Genomic DNA, 22,565 nt, shown 5'->3' with positions numbered 1-22,565 from the left:
ACCTATCTTACATTATCCAAGTAAATCTTAATGTATTGGAGAGACAAATCATCCTTTAAGACTAGAAGTTGGATTACTGAAGTGGCCAACGAGCTAGCATGACTTAATCAGCATGTTTTACATCTTGCATTTGTAGTTTCAAACAAATATTTGCAAACAAATTGACAGAAAAACTACTAAAGCTGGCCTTATCTGTTGCGGAGAAATTAACATTAATCTCATGTYAGTTTTGATCAAAGCTTCATAGAGCCACAGAGGGATCAAAGAGTTGCATGTGGCTCCAGAGCTGCAGGTTGCAGACCCTAAGTTTAAAACAGTCGAAGTACAAAACTGGCATGACCAAGGAGTAGCTCATTTAACACCAGTTGCCTTTTATATTTTCACAAAATCTTTTAAAAACAATACAAAACCCAATAAAATAAAATAAAAATTGTATAGAGATAAACTTATCTTCCACAAATAAGAAAAACCCCTTAGGATTCTTGCTGAGAATCCTAATAGCCTTTTCTGTCATTTCTGTAAGCGAAGGGTCCATGGCTGCATCACGGTCCAGCTCATAACGGCAGTCCTTGGGCTCAAACAGACCTAAATACAAAACATAAATCAAAAAAATTAAAACGTATAGGCCTGAGCATTATTACATAATTTCTACATGTTTTCTGTGTGTAAAAAAATAACAAAACCACTTCTTACCCAGCAAGAAATCTGTCTGTTTAGGATCGAYGGCGTCAAAATCAGCTTTGTTCCAAACATATTTAGCTCTCTGTGTTCCACAAACAGCAACAAAACACAAAGGTTAGAAATTATACTCATGTACAATTTACAGTGCAGCTAAGTGGCACAGAAGATACATTAACACTAATACCAAACTCTAAACAAGTAAATGCATGCAAATTCACCGTTTTGTTTTTTTCCCACTCTTTAACAAGATTTTGTCCGTCCTTTCGGGATCCAGTCTCAGATGGATATTCTGGGTCTTTCTCAGTTTCGGGAAACATGTACCTACGACCTCCACCAAGAATGACCTGTGTTGAAAGAGATTGTAAAAGKTTTTTTTTTCATCTCTTATGTACACTGTGCCTTTGCATTTACACTGTTTATATGAAAACCTCTCCTCCAAAGATCATAATTAGAATAAGGAAGTAAAAATAAAGTCGAGGTTGTAGAAACCTGGTTGGTTGGTTTCATAAACACTCAGAAGTTCTTCTCACTCAAGAACAAGAAGCTTTTCACATKTTRAATGTGACTTACATCTATCTCTGTGTTGTGAACCAGCTGATAGGCRATGTCACGGCAGCCGTTTTGGACGGCTTCAGAGGTGAGGTCAGAGTCAGCGTACCAGTCTCTGTTAGCAGAGTGTGCATAGCTGGCTGAAGGTGAAGCATGCTGCACTCTTGTAGTTGTGACAATTCCAACAGATTTACCTGAAACAAATGGGATTTTAATCAAAATGGACACCTTTTTAAAATTGCAAAGTGCCCTTATAGTAAAACGAATGCAGTTCAAGCCATCTGTGTTGTCATTATTTTTCCCCCCATGCAGAGGGAGTACTGATGAGCAATCACAGAACAGTGGGGTTCAGGTATGTTAACAAAACGTTGTCGATGGGGGGCCCTACCTGCTTTCTTGGCACGGTGCAGAACAGATGTGACCTCGTTGCCATGAGCAGCTTTACAATCACTCCTTGGAGTGGCAGCAGAGACTCCCACGGTGCCATAGTTGGCTTTTACACCACATAAGTAGGCTGTTGCTGTGCCAGCGCTGTCTGGCATCTGCTGGTCCACGTTGTACGTCTGCAGGGACCAAACAAGGACAAACAGCTGCGTTTGAATTTATCTCAATCGTTTTATTTATTTATTTATTTATTTATTTATTTATTTATTTATTTATTTATTTATTTATTTATTTATTTATTTATTTATTTATTATGTCATGGACTCAGACACATTCAGAAAACTTGGACATTTCGAAAATGGTAAAATCGACTCCTATAAGCTTTGGAAATTTGAGTTTATTAACCCATTTGTAATGGAGGTACACTTCGTCCGTCTGTCCGTCCATTTTCTGCCACTTATCCGGGGTCGGGTCGCAGGGGCAGAAGCCTAAGCAGAGAGACCCAGACTTCCCTCTCCTCAGCCACTTGGGCCAGCTCGTCCGGTGCAATCCCAAGGTGTTCCCAGGCCAGCCGAGAAACATAGTCCCTCCAGCGTGTCCTGGGTCTTCCTCTGGGTCTCCTTCCAGTGGGACAAGCCCAGAACACCTCACCAGGGAGGAGTCCAGGAGGCATCCTAACCAGATGAGCCACCTCAACTGGCTCCTCTCGATGTGGAGGAGCAGCGGCTCTACTCTGAGTCCCTACCAGATGACTGAGCTTCTCACCCTSTYTCTAAKGGAGAGCCCAGACACCCTGCAGAGGAAACTCATTTCAGCCACTTGTGTCTGCGATCTCTTTCTTTCGGTCACTACCCAAAGTTTGTGACCATAGATGAGGGTAGGAATGTAGACTGACGGGTAAACCGAGAGCTTTGCCTTCTGGCTCAGCTCCCGCTTCACCACGACAGACCGRTACAGCACCCTCATCACTGCAGACGCAGCACCAATCYRCCTGTCGATCTCCCGCTCCATTCTTCCCTCATTCATGAACAAGACCCCGAGAYACTTAAACTCCTCCACTACACAGGTRCACAGGTACACTTTTAAGATAGGAATTTATGAAGACTTATAATGATACCATAAATCTTTATTCTTTAACGTGTCAGATTGTTGCCTCTTGATTCTTTAGTTAAAGTGTGTGGTATAGTTTAACTAAAAAACGATGTCCTTTTTTTTATCACTGTATTGTTTCATGCTAAGTTGCTTTTTAAGTTTAGTGATTGCTCCCTAGATACCTTTTTTGTATCATATTACAATTATTGCTTTGGTTTTCAAGACATTTCTTTCTGAACTGCAAATAGCAGAATGTTTCTGAATTGGTCAACAATGGTTGTGTGTCCATGAATTTAGGTAACCTTAAAGACATTAACATGACTTATTACATACTGTGTGACAACTGAAACTTCAAGCTGTTAGGAAAAAAATAACCTTTTAAAGGAACWTGCTACTTTATTTTGAGGAAAAACAAAATAAATTGAGTTTCCCTTCAGGTTTCTTGTGATTTTGTCAGTGAAGCAATTTTTGGCTAAAAGAGTTGAATTGTGTACAAAAACTATAAAGAATTATCACAAAAATAAGGCAGCTTAGTATTATCAATGTTTTTCCCCCTTCTAACATGACAATACAAAACATCAGTGAGATTGTGCTGACCTTTGATAGTGCCAGGTGAGGGAAGGTATCCATGACTAAACTGCTCTCCTCTCCTGACTGTTTTCCCAGCTGGCCTTTAAGGATCCTGGTAGCAGTCACTGTTGGTATACCCATACCTGAAATAAGATGCAATGAAAAGTCACAACTCAGTCATTGAGCTGAATCTCATGATTTTCATTAAAGTTCATTAGTATTTGTTCAACAATTACTTTAAATTGGCTGTTTTTAGTAATATATATTTTGTGTATAAAACTGCATAAACGGAACAAATTATAAATTACTGAAWCCTGGTCACTTTTATGGACAAACACGTAGTCCCTCGTATCATCAGGTCATTTACAAGAACTTTGATTTGTTGTCATAAACATCATCAACGCACCGATTACAGAGTGTTGAAATGTTACTGATCAATCCCAAACACTGATAAAATCTAAAACATGCTGYATTCAGCATGTTCTGAGGGAGTGGACACCTCCATAATTTTCTCATAAATTACCCATAAATTTGTAATAAGCACAAGTCACTGCTCAAATAATGATACATTTGAGTGCTAAAAAAGTGAAAAGTGACAAGTGAATCCAAAATTAAGATTAATCTTTTTTAATCAGTATAAATCCCATTTTGTTAGTGTCTCAGAATGTTTAACATAAAAGTGGCTCTTTTCCTATTAATCTATTATCCACATTGATGTTTGATTATTCATTTATTTTTTGTGCTTCACACTGCAGAGAATCCTAAGYTTTTGGGTTTAGATTGCTGAATTCTTACACATTTGAGATTTTAATTATCTTTGAATAAAAGAAACTGGGTAAGTGCTCGACAGGTGAAAGAAATGAMTGTAATACAGAAAAGACTCACCGTCGCCCAGGAAAAGGATGAGGTTTGTGGCCTGGCGCAGATTTGGCTGAATATTCATAGCAGTGTGAAGAGCCTGTTTCCCTTTGTTGTTCCAGTGACTAGCATAGCGCTCATCCGCTATGAGCAAGACAAATGTAAGAAGATGGTAACAAAAAGAAAAGACTTRTGCAGCATTAGTTAAACATCTATATGAGGGTAAAGAAAGACTWGTTTATTATACAAACAAATGGGCAGTAGCAAATAAATTATCAGAAGAAAGAAATGAGTATTGAAAAGCAACAGTGAAAAGAAACTAATTAGAAGTAGAATTTTTTTTACCAACATTGTCGATAAATGYTTGTATGTGCATTACAGAATTTAGATTTCTAATTTCCTTTAGCAATATTTTACATTTATTATACTAATGTTTAAAAAAAACGTTTTTTGCTTCGGTCAAATAGCTCTGTGACTGTCTTTAGGGTCGCTTTGAAGCAACATTTGATTTTAAACTGATAGCCAATGGGTGTATGGAGAGGCACGGCAATATAGCGATTAGCGCTTTCACCTCACAGTGGGAGTCACAGGTTCAAGTCCTGACCTTCCTGTATGGCATTGGCATGTTCTCCTCATGTACACACGGGTTTTCTTTGAGTACTCCAATTTCCAATTATGTTAGGTTAACTGGTAACCCTAAATCATCCTTAGGTGTTYGTGAGAATGCAAGTAGCTTCGTTTGTCATTTGTGACCCTGTGGCAGACTTGCGACCCTTCGTCTCGCACAGAGACTGTTGGAGACAGGCACCAGCTCTCTGCAAACTACGTAAGAAAAGCAGGCAAAGAAAATGGATGGAAAAATATTTAACAGCAGCAGTACGAAGAATACTCTTACGTGATGCGCATGAAGTCCACTGTGCCGAGATGAAAATGAAGAATCCAGTAAAAATGAGCTTATGTTCTTTTGCCATTGTGCTGCTTACATATGAATTTGCTAAACTGTGCATGTCCTCTTACTTAAGTCCCATTTATAGCTGCATGGGGCAAAGGGTGCATAATTGTTAGGGCCATAATATTCATAAAGAAACACACACCCAAAAAGGAGAAGTGAAAAACCTTTTACTGATTTTCCAATAAATTTAGACCAGAAGTTTTTGATGTGCTAATAAAATGTAATTGATTGRCAAAGCTTTCATAATTAATCAGAACTTGATAAAGGACAAACTGGCAGATATAACTCTCATACTCTTTGTYTCAATTTATATGTACAATGTATATTCCTGTATTTCTTACTACCTGCATTTTATTTTCATAAAATAATATATTTTAGGACAATTATAAGTTTAYATACGCTTCATTTTTCTGACACAGATAGATGACAGGAGCATGTGGGATCAAACATGGCAATCATTAAACCTAAGTATGAACCAATAAAACTATAATCTGTTTTTTATCTTCATGCAATTTTGTTAGGTAATCTTTAAGAACACTGGTGAATTCTAACTAATATTAATCAATATGTTGTTACAGTTAACATAAAACACTGTAGCTTGGTAGGCTAATGATTCATAAAGTGATTTGAGCGTTCTGGATTGTGACATTACTGATTAACATTTTTTTAATTATTACACATGATAAAACACTAACAGAAGTCAACAAATTCTGTATAGAAAAGGTTTTTAAAATCACACCCATTAATCCTGTTCTAAAGAAAAGCGAACATCCTATCAAATGTTACCTTAAGGAAACTATTGCATGAAAAGAAGGGACTCAATGCAAAAAGCTAAATGTTTATACCTATACATATGGAACAAATAGTATAAAAATACATTCAAATTACTTACAATTAACTTACAAAATGTTTCCCTTTACAATTTGAACAGACCACAWACAGTACATCAGATGAATATGACATTTGAGATCGGAAAAACAGCAATGTCAAAAACGTACAGTATTTTTCATAAAAACAAAACAAACTATGTTTTTTTTGTTTGTTTGCGAAGAGAGAAAGAGCTTGTATGTGATTGTGAAAGGAGGTCATTTAATAATGTAACAGAGACAACAGTTCGTAGTTCAGGTTTAAMTGACTCATCTTTTCCATTCGGACAGTCACAGTCAAGCACCACTGTCCTGCCACGGAGTCCAAACACTGAACAGCGACTTTACCCCAGCCTGCTTGTTTACTTCAAGTTATTTTAGGCCAAAGTTYAGTTTAAAGTGTGGACATGGTAAACTGTAACTTTATGTATGCGTGACATCACTAAGTTGGCTGTGCTAACTGAGACTCAATATAACATGGGAAAAAAGAACAACAAAAAAGCTCACCGAAATGGGGAAGTGGCAAGTTAGTGCARGTTTGTTGTCTCATTAAAGCTCTTTTTTAAGAACTTCTCACAACTGTCTGTTGCATGTGTATTAACTATCAAGTGCTTGCCTTTTTAAAACRTGTTTAAGCTTGCATATTAAATGTGTGTTTGCATAAAACTGTGTGTGGATAAATACCACGTGACACAAGCCAATTTCTGGTAACAAGTACAGCACTGTCAGTGTTTATCCCTGCTTTTTGGTTCGCCAGCATGTTCTCAAACAGTGTGTGTACACATATTCTGAGGGTTTAGTTCATAGCCTGTGCTATTCCATTCATATAAAGTAACAGTAAATGTCTGCAGGTGGGTCGGGGGGGTGGGTGTCATCTAAATAACAATAGGTGTCCAAGCATGCCTATTAGAAGGCTTAGATGTGTGTTCACACGGCCAGTTGATGAGCGGCTGTGCGGGTGTGGGTGAGGAGGGCAGTTTCTGTATGGCTCCAAACAGGCAGCGTAGGCCATGACGTGTGCGACGTAGTTCTGCTCCTTCACCCCATGAAACAGGTGAGCCATGGGGCCTTTGGCGTAGATGGTCACATCCTCTCCTCCATGCGTCTCAGCRTCCAACGGCACGGCAGCCTGCTGCATGTACTCCTCATCATCTACAAATGACAGTTAGTGTCAAGTGAAGCTTAATGAACAAAGTATTAGCCTATTAGTTTTATTCAACTCAGCAGACTAGTTAATGAGATATTTGATWATAGAAATCAACTGTACTGTACTACGACGCAACCTTGTGCCCTTTCTGTGCTACTTTGGCTTTTTGTGCCATTACTCTTCCAGATGTGACACAGATAACRTGATTACATTTCCTTCATATGTTATTTTTTTCTCTTTTTCTTTTTGGTAGTTTGGCTCACGAGTTACTGTATTACACATCTGTAATTGACCTAATTAAATGTAATTGCTACCAAGTTCTTTTGATGAATATTACAGAAATAATGCTCAACTTTCTTTTTAGGAAAAACAAACACAGCAAGTGAAATTAAGTGTTGAAATTATTGTGATGAAAATACTGCTCTAGATAAAGAATCTTTTTTCCACAACGTTAGAAACTGGTTGTGAACGTGTCTTGGAAAGCTTTACTCTCTAATGCTTGTACTTTTTTTAAAACGTTGCAGTTGTCTTATATCATTCATCAGRGTGCAGACGCCGACTTTCGCAGTGCTTCGTGCCTCTACAGATGGATGCATTTAACAAAACTAATCCCTTGAGGTGCCAGATGGGTTGAGTGTATTTATGAAATATAACTTCCAGGTCCAAAACTTAATGCCAGTCCATTAAAAAAAAAAAAGACAAAATTTTGTTTGAAAAAAAAAATAGGTAATTCATAGTTTTAAAAGCTTGAAATACCCATGCAATGATGTTGCATTAGTACTGGGAGGTGAATAATGCAGAATAAGAGAGGGGAATTCAGTGTTTCACAAAAAAAGATGCCTCCTAAAAGCAGTTCCATGAACCCAGTGAGTTCTGTGGAGAGAACTAAACAAATGGCTGGACCGTGTCTGCCATAAACAACACGTTTCATCTTTGCTGTCACAGCCTAACAAAGGCATGAGTCAGGCATAACCACATCAGTTAAATCTGTCTGTATACACATCGACTCAGAGAAGCTCATGCATCTGAAAAACATTACTTTGTACTCACAGTAATCCACCATTGTGATGTTCCCTCTGGTTCCGTTTATGTGCACATAACCAGGGCCGTTGGCGTAGAGGATGCTGGTGAAAGGCATTTCGTCATCGGCTTTCTTTGGCGCCAGACCTGAATCACGATAAGGGAAAGTCGGTAATATTAGCCATGTTTAGCAGGATTCTCTCATAGAGGCAAAATATGCTGATTCTCAGATACTTTATCACAAATCTTAAGGTGCGTAACAGGCAAGAAACGTTTTCTTATTTGGCTTTAACCCAAGTACATTTTGTGAGTCTGATCTTTTGCCACTTTTAATCTCAACAGCATCCACGTGTTTGTGTTTACCAAAGATGGGATTCCCTCGAGGCGTGTTACCACCAAAGGTAAAGACATGAGAGTGGTCCGCAGTCACCACTGTCAGTGTGTCCGATTCTCTGGTTAGCCGTGCAGCTAGCTGAATGGCATGATCGAACATCACAGCTTCTGTCAGGGCCAGTTTTGCAATGCCATCATGGTGGCCATGATCAATTCTCCCTCGTACTACAGCATAMAGGAAAGACATTTCCATAAAGCCCAACACATTTGAGATGTGCGTTTTTTATTCAAGACTAATTGCACAATTAGCAAATGGGAATGGTTTTCTTTAGCTGTACTGCAAAAATACTTGTCGGTACTCATCTTCTACAAACAGAAAGTATCCTTTTGGATTCTTCCTGAGGATCTGGATGGCCTTTTCTGTCATCTCCACAATGGATGGATCACGTGTGACATTCCGAAAAACCTCAAACCTCATGTCCTTTGGCTCAAAAAGACCTGGAACCACAGAAAGTAAAAAAGAAAAATAAATAACAATAATAATAAATCTGAGACAGCTACCTAGAAACAAATTAGTTGAAGCATAAGAGCTTATAGCAATTTAAAATCAAAAAAGTCCTTGAAAGATTAGAATTACAGTTCAGGAACAACATAAATATTACAGATATAAGTGGACAAGATGATAGCAGAGTGATAAAGACTGCTGTGATTATATGCATCATTACCGTAAATAATGCACTATCGCTGCTCTAGAGGTTAATAATACAGTTAACAGTAAATATATAGTATCATAAAGACTCTTTGATCTTGTACTACAGATAATTTTTCTCTTTGTTGACACAACTTTATACCCACCCATAAGACGGTCAGTAGTTTTAACATTTATCTCATCAAAATCCTTTCTGTGCCAAACATAATGTGACTTTTTGTTCTGAAACACAAACAAAACATCCCATAAATGTATCTGTAAAAGTRGTCTTAAATTGAATTAGGCAATAATTCAGGATAAAGTTAAGTAGCCCTACTGGTTTGGCCTTCAACCACATATCAATGAGGTTTTTCTTGTCTTTGCGGCTCCCCTTGCGAGTTGTGGAGGTTGGATACTCTGGGTCTGGAGAGCCTTTGGGTGTCATGTACATCCTTCCTCCTCCCAGAATCACCTTAAAGACATCATACAATCATTCAACATATCATTTCTGACAAGAAGATAAATGTGTATCATGATGTGTGACTATAAAGAAACAAGTTAAGTTGTTTTTTCATCACGAGTTATGGTTTATGTTTAGGTTTAAGGCAAATTTCTTTTTGTTCAATGTGCTCAAAAATCTGTGATTAATTTGATTACAGGTCCGATATTTTCATATAAATAATTGAATAGCCWATCTCATGAATGTTWTATGTATTTCATAAAATGTATTTTTTATTGTAATGCGTTAAACATTATATTGAAAATACTATCAGCTTGGTTTTAGCTGATGTTTTTTTTTTCTAAAGGCAACAACACACATTCCCAAAAGGTGAATTATTTACAAATACTGAGACGTGACTACATATGCACAAGCAATAATACTTAGAGTATTTCATAAAATTTGAAATATTGGTCTAAAATGTTTTATAATACAAATTTGAAAAAAGTTTATGCTTGACGTAGTTTTAATTTGTTTTCTAAAGTTGTCTTGTTATATAATTGTCCTTGAACAGTGAAGTTACTTTAGAATTGTGAGTCATATTCTAGTGAACAATCACTACTGAGTAACCAACTGCAAGAATACAGTATATTGCAACTCTCTATCAGCAAAAAAAAGTAATAAAAACAGAACTGCAGGAGATAAGCTCTGTTGCAAACAYGTGCATGGATTATTTTAATGCAAATGTCACTGTAATTAATTATTAATTTGAAAAAGTATTTGTTGCTAAAAAAAAAGTGCCCCAAATAATTGTTCAATCGTACATCAATATCAAAGTTGGTGACCAGTTGCGTGGCGATATCAACACATCCTTGTCTGTGGGCWCCGGAGGGAAGATCTGCGTCGCTGTACCAGCTGCGGCTGACAGAGTGGGCGTAAGCAGCCGCTGGAGAGGCATGCTGGACCCGGGTTGTGGTCACTATGCCCACTGATTTACCTGGACAACCCAGAAACACGGTCACATCAGAGTCCCAGCTTTTTGTCATATAGTCTATAGATATAGTACATGCCTTGATGCTTTGTCCAATGCAATGACTATCACCACATGCAAGATCACATAATGAAATCTATGCTTTTTTAACATAGAGCACTATCTGTGACTGCAAGCAGCATCCTTATCAGAGGCCCTGTCACACTATAACATTTTAGACAACTTAGGTCAACTTGTGAAAAGTTTGTCCAACACTAAAAAGGTCTAAGTTATAAATGAAATAAAAAAAATAAATAAATCTACAGGAACCCTCTTTTGGACCTATATATACGTATTCATGCTAACAAGAGTTAGCATTAACATAGTTAGTATTAGATTGAATATATAGCCCACATGAGTAAAATAGCCATAAGAATATTTTCATAACTCAGCACAATTTGTTTAAAACGTTATAATGTGACAGGGCCTGCAGGTCCACACATTTTATGTTTATTATGTGTCCTGAGATAAAAAAATACAGTTTAAACTGGTTGAACTTTCCATTATTGCACGGCACGCCTCCAGTCATATTTTACCTTGTGCTTTAGCACGTCGAAGCACTGAGTAGACCTCATTGCCAAAAGTGGTGTTACACTCGTAGGCCACTGCTTTAGCGCTGAGTCCTAYCGTCTTAGCATTGGCCTTCACTCCACAGTGATAGGCTGTAGCTGTGCTGGCACTGTCTGCTACCTGCTTRTCCACACTGTAGGTCTGTAGAAAGAGAACAAACACCCAGTCATTTACAGTGTATGGCTGATAATACATCATTGTGGGAATAGGTGGGTTCAGTCTCAAACTCCTTCCCATTATTARCTCCCATTGATTTGTAACAATTGAAAAGTGTTTGATGTGTCATTTTACAGAATTGGTAAAGGCACTGTTAAGATGGTCTGTCTTCTCAGAGAGATATCTCCAATGCCTAGCTAACGGGTGGGCTTATCAAAACTATAGTATTGGATCAATACTAGCATGATGAAATTAATTATTTTGTTTACACTTTTTTGTACTACTGACTTATTTTTTTTACAAATAAAGTGAGAAATAAAGTCAGTGCAAGTCTCCAAATTGTTCTATCATGTGAAATGAAAGTACATTTTTGTTGTGTTATTGACGTTGTTATATTTATATTTTTGTTACGTTGTTGCTTTTTTATTATTTTGAACTAGTGACGTTTTTCTTAAACAGTCGTGTGCAGAAGGTAATATTTTTTATTACCTTTTTTATAATCTATGGTTGTTTTTATACCGTTACATCATTTTATTTCATGTTAGTTTGTTGATACAAAACATTTTTATTTAAAATATTTCTCCTGTTTCATCATAATTGACTAACTAGAGGGATAATCACATTTTCAATGAACATGACAAATATCTGTATTGATATYGACATCAATATTGGTATCAGAATATGTAATACTAGTCTTGTATGTACTTGCTATCGGTTTGATGCCAAAATCCCTATCAGCTAACTAAAACTTATTTTGTAAATTTTATTTAATTTTTTAGTAATGTAGAAACTCTTTTATAATGATAGGTTAAGACAAAAAGACCACAAATAATAAAAACAGATTTAACCTTTGACATCACTCAAATACCAATAATTTAGAGCTTATGATTSCTCAGAAAGCTGCGTGAGACCCTAAATCAATGTTCACTGTTTATGGTTTATTGTCAGTAATTTAGGTAAAGTATGGAGTTTAACCAAATCTTTTAAGTCTTTTTTTCTCCTCTGAGGTTTAAGACCTTATGCTGCAAGGGGGTATTATGAAACAAGATGCAGCATGTTAGTGGAAAGCAAAAGAAAAATGAGCACATACAAAACCCCTAAACCACCCATGTTTAAGTTGGGGAATTCATCTGGACTGCATCTTTGTCCTTTTTTTTCCGCTAACTTCTTCTTTTCACCATGTGCTGCACTGTGGTAATTCGACAAGCGGCCGTATACCACAGACTCGTTCAGAGATTTATATGCATTTCAATGAATGGTTTAGCATTTGATACATTCATTCTGTTGGATGTTTTTGGAATCCATGTGGAAAAGGGGCTCAGATTTTTTTTTTGGTTGGGGTGATTTTGAAAAGCTATCATTATTAAATATTAAAGTGTTCAAAAAGAACTAAAACAGCACCATTTATTCTGTTTAACTTTCTTTATCTATACATTTTCCTAACTGCTGCAATTTTTTATTTCTCTTATCCTTTGTAGTTGTTTTTAGTCCTCACAAATGCTTTCATCCACCAATCTACCTTCCTATACCCCCCAAAAAAACAGCCTAAAACTGACTGGTCAGTCAGCTTCATCATCCTGATTTGACACTTCCTGCCAAGCTTCATCAGCTCTGTTTAACTTTGAAATAGAGACAACACTAGTGTCATCACCTTGGAGAGGGCCACATATGGAAAGGTGTCCATGGCCAGCATCGCTTCTTCTCCAGAACCACCTTCCATTTGACCTCGCAGTATCCTTGCAGCTGAAACTGTGGACACACCCATTCCTACCAAGAAAAAATAAATAAATAAAATTACATTCAGGTTTTTCTTTTACTTTCTCTAGCTTTTAATCTAAATCTGCTGAGATATTGTAATGAATCATTTATTTAGCAATTAATGAATGTATTTTATCTCTTGGACTTTGTCCGCAGCTTCAAAAGTTTTAATTGACACAAGCAGCTGTGATGGATTTAACTTTAAAAAATCACAGTCATAAAACTGATGACAGACTCTTGGCCAAGGCAGACAGGAGAGATGCACAAAGAAAACTCAACCTCGACCACCCACACATGTGTCTAAGTAGGCTTAATTTAAAACAGATACCGTAGTAGTTAACTGGAAAACAATTCTTTAATCCTTCTCCTAATGCCTCACTAGCTGTAAATATAACACAATAGCACTTTTTTATCTGCTCCAGATGTAAACTGTCTCCCTCTGGCTGTYGCTGTTTCTGCAGGCACTGCAGTGCAAGATGATACAAAATTTGCCAATTGATTTTTGAATGGCTTTAATTTTGAGAGATGCACAGGCAAAGCAGGAGGTTTTTTGCCAAAACTTTGATGGTGCTGTTGTTCTCACACTTAACAAATAACCAGCTGTTAATGGTGCCAGTAAATGTATCAAAGTGTCAGCTAAGAATACTTTCAACAAAGAATATATATATTTTTTGGCGCATGTAATAAAAGTGCATTGCAGATCTTTGGAAGGAATAAAATCAAACCAATAAATGTAGTGAGATCAGCAAATTTGTTCTGKTGAGGATGAATTTGTTTCCAATAGRACCCTTTCAGTACTCRAATGCTTGGTTGTATTAGACAATCATGCAACTGCTTTAAGTAAAACTTCATTTCATCCAATTTTATATTTATTTTAAGCTCAAAACAGACTAACACATTCGAYATCTCTACTGTTTACACAGCACAAACCCATACCTAAGCATGTAAGCATAGCAAAAACACTGAATGCACTTGTCCTACTTTGCATTCTGAGCTGTTTGTACCAGTTACGAGAAAAGGTGTTTCTTCAGCCCCTCACTTTTATCAGAATGACTTCAAAACCTACCATCGCCAAGAAAAAGGATGATGTTCTTGGCTCTGTGCTCTTGAGGATGGAGTTTCAGTGCAGCATCCAGTGCTGCCTTTGCTTGTGTGTCCCAGTAGGATGGTTCTTTCTCGAGTTCATGTAGCACTGATCCAATGAAACAAACACACAGACACGGGGTGAAGGGAGTGCATGGAAATATTGGATAGGTCCAAACATTAAAGAAAATAAAATAATTGAAATCTACTACATAAATATTTGCACACATCTATTTTAACCCTTTGCTGCCACTTAGACTTACATTTTACCTTTTTATAAACAAGCAATTACACTGTCAAAATGACATAACTTGTCAAGACACTGAATTCTGTCCATTCATCCTTACTTTGTGGCTAAGTTAAAAGAAACAGGTACAGTCCTCAAGCAAACAAGAAAGGAACACTGGAACAACGGAAAGACAAACACCCAATTCCACTGTTTGCATTAACAGGTTGACACAGGCAAAAATATACTGACGCAGGCTTTTGCTCATCTGCGGAGACTTTCCACGCCATCCACAAACCTGAGTTGTGATCATGCATCGGTGCAGTTCAAGTTCTCTTCAGCAGACTGTGTTCACACAGTCAGACTTTCCAGGTTGAGGTTACCTGCTGGTGTACATTAGTCTGCCCACAGAGTACTAATTATATCCCATCTTTGCTGTCTTCTCACCTTGGCTGTCCAGAGTCGCCAAGCCTACAGCCATCAGGATGGGGCCCAGGAGGATAACCGGAAGACTTGTGGCACTGCAATGTGCCATTTGCATCCTTTTATCCACACGACCTGGAGGCTGGAGAGGATGACACAAGCAGCTGCAGCAACGAGACCAAAAAGGCAGAGGCACAGGCAGTGAGTGAGTGTGGCTGCCGAGACCTCCGGCCCAGCCTTTATAAAGCCCCGCTGGGGTGTGTAAAAAGGAAGGGCCTACGCCAGCTCCACAGGCTTAGAGCCACAAAAGAGGGGAGAGAGAATGTGAGGGAATCAGGAAGGACCAGGAGAGAGGCAGAAAGCAGAGGGAGAAGTTGGGACCACACAGGAGTCGTGGGGCATCTCAGCCCCTCTGCTCAGTTTGATTTCCAAGAACGCACCAGTCATGTTTTATTGTTTCAGGAGGGCGTATTAATTTTGGTCTCCCTACCTTCTCTGGCTCCTCTACTGTAAAAATCCGAATGGTTTTCTGGTGTGGTGAATGCCTAATATCTTATTATGAAATGATCCCTCAAGCAGGAAAAGAAAAATTGTCCAACCAATTTGTGTTGGCTTCAAAAGTGATACAAATCAGGACTGTGTGTCTTCTCAGTTCGTKCTCCCATCCCCTGGAAAAACAATCCAAGGGCAAAAAGTGGAAAATAGTCCAAACTATTCTTGAAAATACCATCAGTTAATCTTGATGTGCTATGCTTTTTTATGTCAGGGAAATGCTCATATTTCCATTTACCCCCACTTAGATTTTTTTTGTCTGTAAAAGACCCCAAWATGTTCTCTCGCCAACTCATCTTGGCTGGTTTTTCTGCGGTAAGTGAAGCAGGACAGGCATTTTTCTTCTGTGAGGTAGTGGAGGCTGCCTGGGAAAATGAAAATGTMTTTTCTCTTCTGCACTAACAAAGCRGTTGATGTGCGAACTGAGGTGAGTTGGGCCAGCCTTRCTCCACATGGCCCCGGGAATCAAGTTCCCGGAGAACGCCTTTTTACTTTGTGGCTGAATCTTGTTACGATTCAGAGCTCTGGAACATCTCTCTCCAACCACTAACTTGTTGCCAGCAGGGGTTTCCAGTCAGTCACATGTACCTAATCAAGACTGCAATAAAATCATAGCAGTAATCTGGCTGAAGAGGCCTCACGTCATGTGGAACTGTACCACACGAACTGGAAATACCAGCATCAGTGCGCAAAAAGCAAGAAAACTTGTTTGGCGCACATCTGTTGGGTCATTTGTTGCATATTTGCCCCCTGGGAGGAAGTCTAGTTTATGTAATGAAAAGTCAAATTAGTTTTCTGCATGACAAATTTAAACTTCTTGTTCTTGGGGGTCTTTTGTGCATCAGTTGGCTGATTATATGGTTTGAAAGCAGGAAGAAATATTCTTGGAATTTAACAACCTTAAATCTTAAAATAGCATCACAATTGCAAGTTATGATTTTATATTTTAGTGGTTTTAGACTCAAAATGTATGAAGACGCAAAGAGCCATGATATTTGCATTATGAAAGAATTTTACAACATAATTGTGTGTTGGCTGCATCAGATAAACCATATGTCATTCATAAAAATTAATAAATCAATTTCATTGTTRTTGTATACCAGTAAGTCATGTCTATAAGACAAACTTGGTTAGATACTTGATCCTTTTGYGATGGCATTTTTATCTATTTCGAAGTTATTCTGTWGRCAACAGACAGTTACAGTTTGATRCAAGGACAAAAATGCTGATGTTRAATAAAAAAAAASATATTTGGTCAAAAWGTGGCTACAGTTCATTTTGTTGAAAGACATTTTTGAAAATAATCTTAAGTGTGAACCTAAAATYGATAATGTTATTGAATTGGGACTTGCACGAACTGTAACATTCCTAACGGTGGTTATTCTGGCTTCTGTTGGAGTCCTTGTGTATATTTTTGGTGCAACAGATGGTGACTTCTGTTTACTGCTGAGATCACAAACAGCGGATAGTCAACGGGGGGTGGGGGGGTGTTTAAACACTTCCTGTACTCATGCTAGAAAATGTATGTCCACGCATCTCAAACAAATTGTATCAATAAAAGGGGGGAAATAAAAATCTTTTTTATTTATCCATTATGAGAAGTAATGCTGAAATGACTTTTATTTGGGATGAGATGGGGGAAAAGGGTGAAAAAATGTTTAAACTCTCAGATGGATGATAGTTGTTTTTAGTTCTGTTATACAATTAGAAAAGAAAACCAGGTTTTAAAAGTTTTATTTTTTTAAAGAAATCATTATGTCGTCAAAAGCTAAAATTGCAAAATAAGCTCTTAGATGTGACCAAACATGTTATTGCTTTAAACATAGTAGATCTCAAGTCTTTGTTTTTAATGGTTTTATTAGGGTATGAGTACACACTACAGCTCTCTCATTTACTCTGAAAATGAATTACAAATGCCACAGCCTCCTCCCCTCTTCCCTTCATGTGACACACACAGCTCCTTGAACCTATGGATTGTGTAAATTACAGTGGTTAGCTAGACTGCGCGTTTAGATTACAGCTCATGCAGGCAAATGTTTAGGTTCAGGTTGTCAAAGTGAAGTTAGACATGTGGGTGAGGCCAGGCCACACAGCTTTCAGAGAAAGATCGGAATCCTTTYTCCTCCTGACTTTCAAATAAAAAAACATAAAAACAAAACATTTTTTGAATTGCAAAGGAAAATTAAGTGGAGCCAAGGATAATGGTGGCAAAAGCTGTAGATGAGTTTAGTTAAAAAGTAAGAAATAGGAAGTCATGAGGCTGGTAAAACAGTAAAACTACATTTGCGATGATGAATGTAATCTAGTCTGGCTTTTTTTTTTTTTTTACAAAAACACACTCAGACTAACATCCACATAACATATATTTAGCTCAGCTTAAGAAAGGATCATAAATTATGTAACTGATATTTACAGGGAAGGCTGGTGACTGAGAATTCTGATTATTTTGACAGTCAGTCATAAAAGTTTTACTGCTGACATTCAGCTCAAACAGAGGAACATTTAAAGGTAAAGAACACTGAAATAGGTTCAAAGTACAGAGAAACTCCAGCGAGTGGCTTGTTGTAGAGGTGTGTTATCAAAATATGAAGCTAAAGTTGGTGTATATTTATGTATTCATTCATGGAAATTGGATAAAATGATTTATAAAGCCTAAACATGTAGGCGTGGGGGGAAACAAACTGCTGCAGCAACCCATACAAACAAGATAATTCTATTTTTCTCAAACACCAAATAGCCTTTCTTAACATTTCAAAACCTAAAATGTTTAGTTTCACCCAAATGATTCAACAGTAAGAAATTGTGGAAGACTAAAAAGACTGGGTAAATGCAAGGATGAATATTTGTACACGGACATAGACAAATGAAAGTGATGCCGGRCAAAGCCAAAGTTCTTAAAGATGTTTTAGAAAAATGAGCCTGAATGGATGAGGTTGAAATGATAAATACAATTTGCTGGTGTTTCACTTAAAACATTCAGTTTTTTAAAGCCTGCAAGTTTTATTATCATTCTGATTTGCCAGAATCTATTATGACCAGAAGTGAAAGTTGTACACATAGTATTTTTCAGTRTTAAAAAGAGGATGTGCTAAAACAYTGTTTCTATAYTGGAAATACCAAGTAGAGCTCAGTTATTGTTTGTTAGCGATGCTCAGCCTTAGCAGTGAGACGAGGAAWGTGAGGATTCCTGTTTAGTCGAAGTTAAACAGGAAACRTCTTACACGGTTTCACTACAAATGATTTAACAAAGGGAGTATATACAGATGCAGGTGTGGCTTAAATCTTTATAAAAACTWAAACAATGACTGCATCGTGAATTAATACCTTGTAAAACCAGTGTGTTTATTGAAAAACATACACATTACTTGTTCTCGCTAGCATTATCAGTTGTTTTTAGTTCATTTTTTGCACATGATAAAACTTTAAATACTTCTAAACGTGGAGGTTTCAGTTATAAATTAAAACATGGCAGAAAAAATGACAAATAACTGAGTCTTTGGATCCGTGTTATAAAAATTCTAAAATTGACACAAAATTTCTGCCTTTTTACAGCACTTTAACTCTTAGATTATTAAAGTATAAATCACTGAGTTCTCTGTCTGTCTGATGCTGTTAGTTATGTTTGTTTTTTTTTCCATGTGGCTTCTCAGATTGTGAAAAAACTCAGTTACGTGAGTCTSACAAACTAAAACGAGCTGGCTGTATCTCACCATGGTAAACAAAACAGAACTATCAGTGACTCGGTTCTGCAAACTGCAGAACTCTGTCAAACAAAAAGTTAGCGCRACAATAAGARTTGACAAAGTTGACTGGCAAATTGKTTCATTCCAGCATCGTTACRCAAWGAAATTTGCTCATTTCAAGAAATCAGTGRGCTGAAATTCAATGAGCACACGCTGTCAGTTTCTGCAATATTACCTTCAGAACACTGCTTTGTCAGAATTGCTTGATAACCAAAATAATCTGAGGCTGACTCGACTRAAATTCTATAAATTAGAGAGCCATTGATACTGTGATCAACTCTTCAACTGCTAAAAATATTTGACAAATCACAGAAAAAAGCTACATAAAAAAAACTAATTTTATTTAGAACAAAAACTAAAGGATCATAATGAACTTGCTTTGAGGCTCAGAAATTCTTTAAACGTAAAAGTACTGATCTAAGGTTTTGTAGAACAAAATCTGATCTTTTTAAATAAAATACATTTTTCAGAAAGAGACTAAATGTGGGYTTTCCTTCAGTCTAGCTCATGTACAGCCAACTTGACTTGGTCCAAATCTCCATAATGTAAACAGGGTTGTCATCAGACCCATTTTACTGTGGCAATAGTATCGACTTACTGTAGTCTAAAGAAAATATTGGTTTTATCAAGCTGCCAATCCAAGGTCATTTAGAAAGATAGCACCAGGAGCAGTTAGAGCTTTGCTTTACAGTGTGTTGGTAGAACAAAAAAGACACAAACTGCACTAACACAGCCAAAAAAGTAACTAAAGCCTTTAGAGAAATACAGTGGAGTAAAAGTAAACAGTTCTCAATAAAAATTCTACTCAAGTAAAGTACAAATTTTCAAAAACCGTATAAGTGCAGTCAGTACTCAAGTAAATTTTATTTGTTTCTGTCCACCTCTGAAAATAATGCATAAACGCTCACTCATCCTCACACAGCTCCTGTGCATTTTTCCCAATCAGCCTGCCAATCTCACCTGTTTTCAGTCAGCAATAAACTCAGGTGCCTCWACTTGTCTAATTACCTCTGTCCTATATGTTCAGGCCATGTGTAAATGAGGAACACAAAAATGAATGGGAGAAGATTTTCATTAAACGTGTATTGCTTGAGCCACATGATGTGTGAAACAAGCTATGCTGGAGTGTTTATTTTGATCTTTGTGTAGAAACTCCATCACAAAATATCAATCCCCCCCTCAGGATTTTTTAAATCTTTTACTTTTTAAAGTTCATTTAGACACAAGTTTAAAATGGTTGTGAATGCAAACATGTTGGTCACCATGAAACATATATAGAAACATATTTAGTGACTGCGTTATGTCTAATGTCAGGCCAGCCATAACATAGAAAGAAAAACAGAAATTTTAGTAAACCCACTTTTAATCATAGCCTGCAGCTTCATGCTTATAGTTTCCATTAAACAATGTAATGCATTTGACATTTTCTTACAACAGAAACACTTTCATGGGTTTTGGTGGCCACATTAAAGAAAACATTTTTTTTTTTGAAGTGGTGTTCTGTGGAGAGGTTATTGGCTGTGAGTAAATAGCTCACAACACAGTCTCAGTTTGAAAAAAATGGTTTTAAGTTTTGCTGAACAGATGAGCTAATGGCTAGTCAGAGCAGGACCAAGTGAATTACTACCAACTTCAGTGCTACATATATTGTACTTTTATAAATGCCATCAGTTTTACATGGCAGAGGTTCTTGGGCAGGTGGAGTTGGTTGGGCTGACTTGTCTTGTGGGGCAAGTTAAAATACTGTATAAGGTAATTGTAAAATTATTGTGAACATGTAAAGATAATTAATTGACTTCAAATTTGGTGTGACTACCACCTTCCTGTCTCATTTTATGACTAATAAATCATATTCATGTGAAAGAAAATTGTGATTTTATTTTTAATTTTTTCCAGGCGGGCTAGGGCTGTTCTGACTGAGACAAATTGTTGCATGTCCCTCCACATTTATAGCGTACAATTAATATTTATATTTAAAAACACATGTTTTCTGGCCGTTTTCAACCAAGCTACACATCGCTCAACATGCATTCGTCCAACCAAATTGTATGGCTTTTACAAACACAACCCAAAATAATCAATCCGACCAATCATGACATCCACAAAAGTTAAATAGACCAATCAAATCTTGGACAAACACCTCCCACACAACAATAAACCCCTTCTTGTTCTGGTTTCCAATATCATATTTTCATCATTTCTAATAATGGACCGATATCAAACATTGTCTTTTATTGATGATGATGATGATGATCTTTTTAAAACTATAGTTGTTCGAAGAGCTTCCAAAAAAACATTAAAAATATCACAATCATTTGTTATATTTTTGTTAATGACTATTGGTTTGGTAAACTTCTCTTTGTTTGCTCATCTTGCAACACCTGAAATATAAAATTCTGACTCACCTGTGCATCTAAATCCAACATAGAGAAAAAATTATGTTTTTTCTTCTTTTCAAGTCTCAGCATCACTTTCATGGCTACGCATTTTTCCCACCACTGTTACAGCTCTCTCTCTTCTTTCCTCTTCTTGTTTTGTGACTTTTTTCTTCTTTGTTTGTCTCTCGCTTTTTCTTGGCTCCCCCCAATGAAAGTACGCCTCTTAAACTCTATCAAATTTTGTCATTCCAAAGATGTCCAAAGAAGTAATACATATTTAATGTTAAAAAATACTCACGTTTTCTTCCAGTATTCCTAGTTTGTAGCTTAAATATTTAGTTTGACAGAAACACAAAGGATGCTGAAACCACCTTTTYATCAGTTTGCGTCAGAAAAAAATCCATCAAATCAGAAAAGGGGCTCATTTCCCTCAACGCACTGCCCATCTCATCTCCTTTCAGTGCACTGAATCCTTTTGAGGACGCACAGCTGTCAGCAGCTAACACAGGTTCAGGCTTTGTAGTTGGCTGCAGGAAACGTCTAAATTGTTTCAAAGGAGTCAAAGTGGGATGCAGGGTTTAAAAGAAGGCAGGGAAATAAACAAGAGTTGGAGACGCAGGATTATGCTGAAAATCTGTAGATATTCAAGGAGGTGCGTTTGTATTCGAGTTGGCTGAGGTTTAGTCTGATGGGAGAGGAGATTTAGCCGGCACACACAATGGTGGTGAACCCAACTTGCTTCGCTTCCAACTCCACTGAACATTTTACCCCAGATCTGCTCCACATGAAAGAGCCTTTATTACAGAGGGAATCACACATGCACGGATAGATTCAAGGAGGGCCGAGGATGGGGGAGCCAGGAGAAACAAAAGCTGGAAGGGGTGAGGGGAAGCAGCAACAGAGGCATCAATCAAAAAAAATCAAGAGCCCTGTTTTCTCCATCTTAGGGCAAGGCCTTCGACAGGACATGGAGATCCAACAATCTGTTTTTTTCTTTTTTTTATAATTCTATTTTAAATGGATCCCCGATTAGTTGTAACATTAGACTTTATTTGATAAACATATAT

General features: G+C 37.2%; 2 protein-coding genes across 2 annotated transcripts in view; both read right to left on the bottom strand.

Moving 5' to 3' along the window:
* Positions 1-5,144, bottom strand: part of alpi.2 (alkaline phosphatase, intestinal, tandem duplicate 2) — a 7,045-nt gene extending 1,901 nt beyond the window's left edge. Inside the window, exons 1-8 of the mRNA XM_014010757.1 lie at positions 5,030-5,144; positions 4,162-4,278; positions 3,304-3,419; positions 1,619-1,793; positions 1,252-1,424; positions 900-1,025; positions 694-763; positions 451-585 (exon numbers count right to left, since the gene is read on the bottom strand). Coding sequence (XP_013866211.1) covers positions 451-585; positions 694-763; positions 900-1,025; positions 1,252-1,424; positions 1,619-1,793; positions 3,304-3,419; positions 4,162-4,278; positions 5,030-5,141 — 1,024 coding nt within the window. The 5' untranslated portion in view covers positions 5,142-5,144. The remainder of the gene's footprint in view (positions 1-450; positions 586-693; positions 764-899; positions 1,026-1,251; positions 1,425-1,618; positions 1,794-3,303; positions 3,420-4,161; positions 4,279-5,029) is intronic.
* Positions 5,145-5,908: 764 nt separating this feature from the next.
* On the bottom strand, positions 5,909-14,967 carry alpi.1 (alkaline phosphatase, intestinal, tandem duplicate 1; the record flags this gene model as incomplete). The annotated part of the gene is given in 11 exon segments (XM_014010756.1): positions 5,909-7,104; positions 8,150-8,266; positions 8,483-8,674; positions 8,816-8,950; positions 9,308-9,383; positions 9,478-9,612; positions 10,404-10,576; positions 11,146-11,320; positions 12,987-13,102; positions 14,160-14,285; positions 14,850-14,967. Coding segments are annotated over 11 exon segments (1,620 nt in total). The 3' UTR covers positions 5,909-6,823.
* Positions 14,968-22,565: the final 7,598 nt, after the last annotated feature.

The sequence above is a fragment of the Austrofundulus limnaeus genome, unplaced genomic scaffold, assembly GCF_001266775.1.
Source record: "Austrofundulus limnaeus strain Quisiro unplaced genomic scaffold, Austrofundulus_limnaeus-1.0 Scaffold73, whole genome shotgun sequence".
Lineage (NCBI taxonomy): Eukaryota > Metazoa > Chordata > Actinopteri > Cyprinodontiformes > Rivulidae > Austrofundulus > Austrofundulus limnaeus.
Note: the sequence above shows the minus strand (reverse complement) of the source record. Positions and strands in the feature narration are given on the sequence as shown.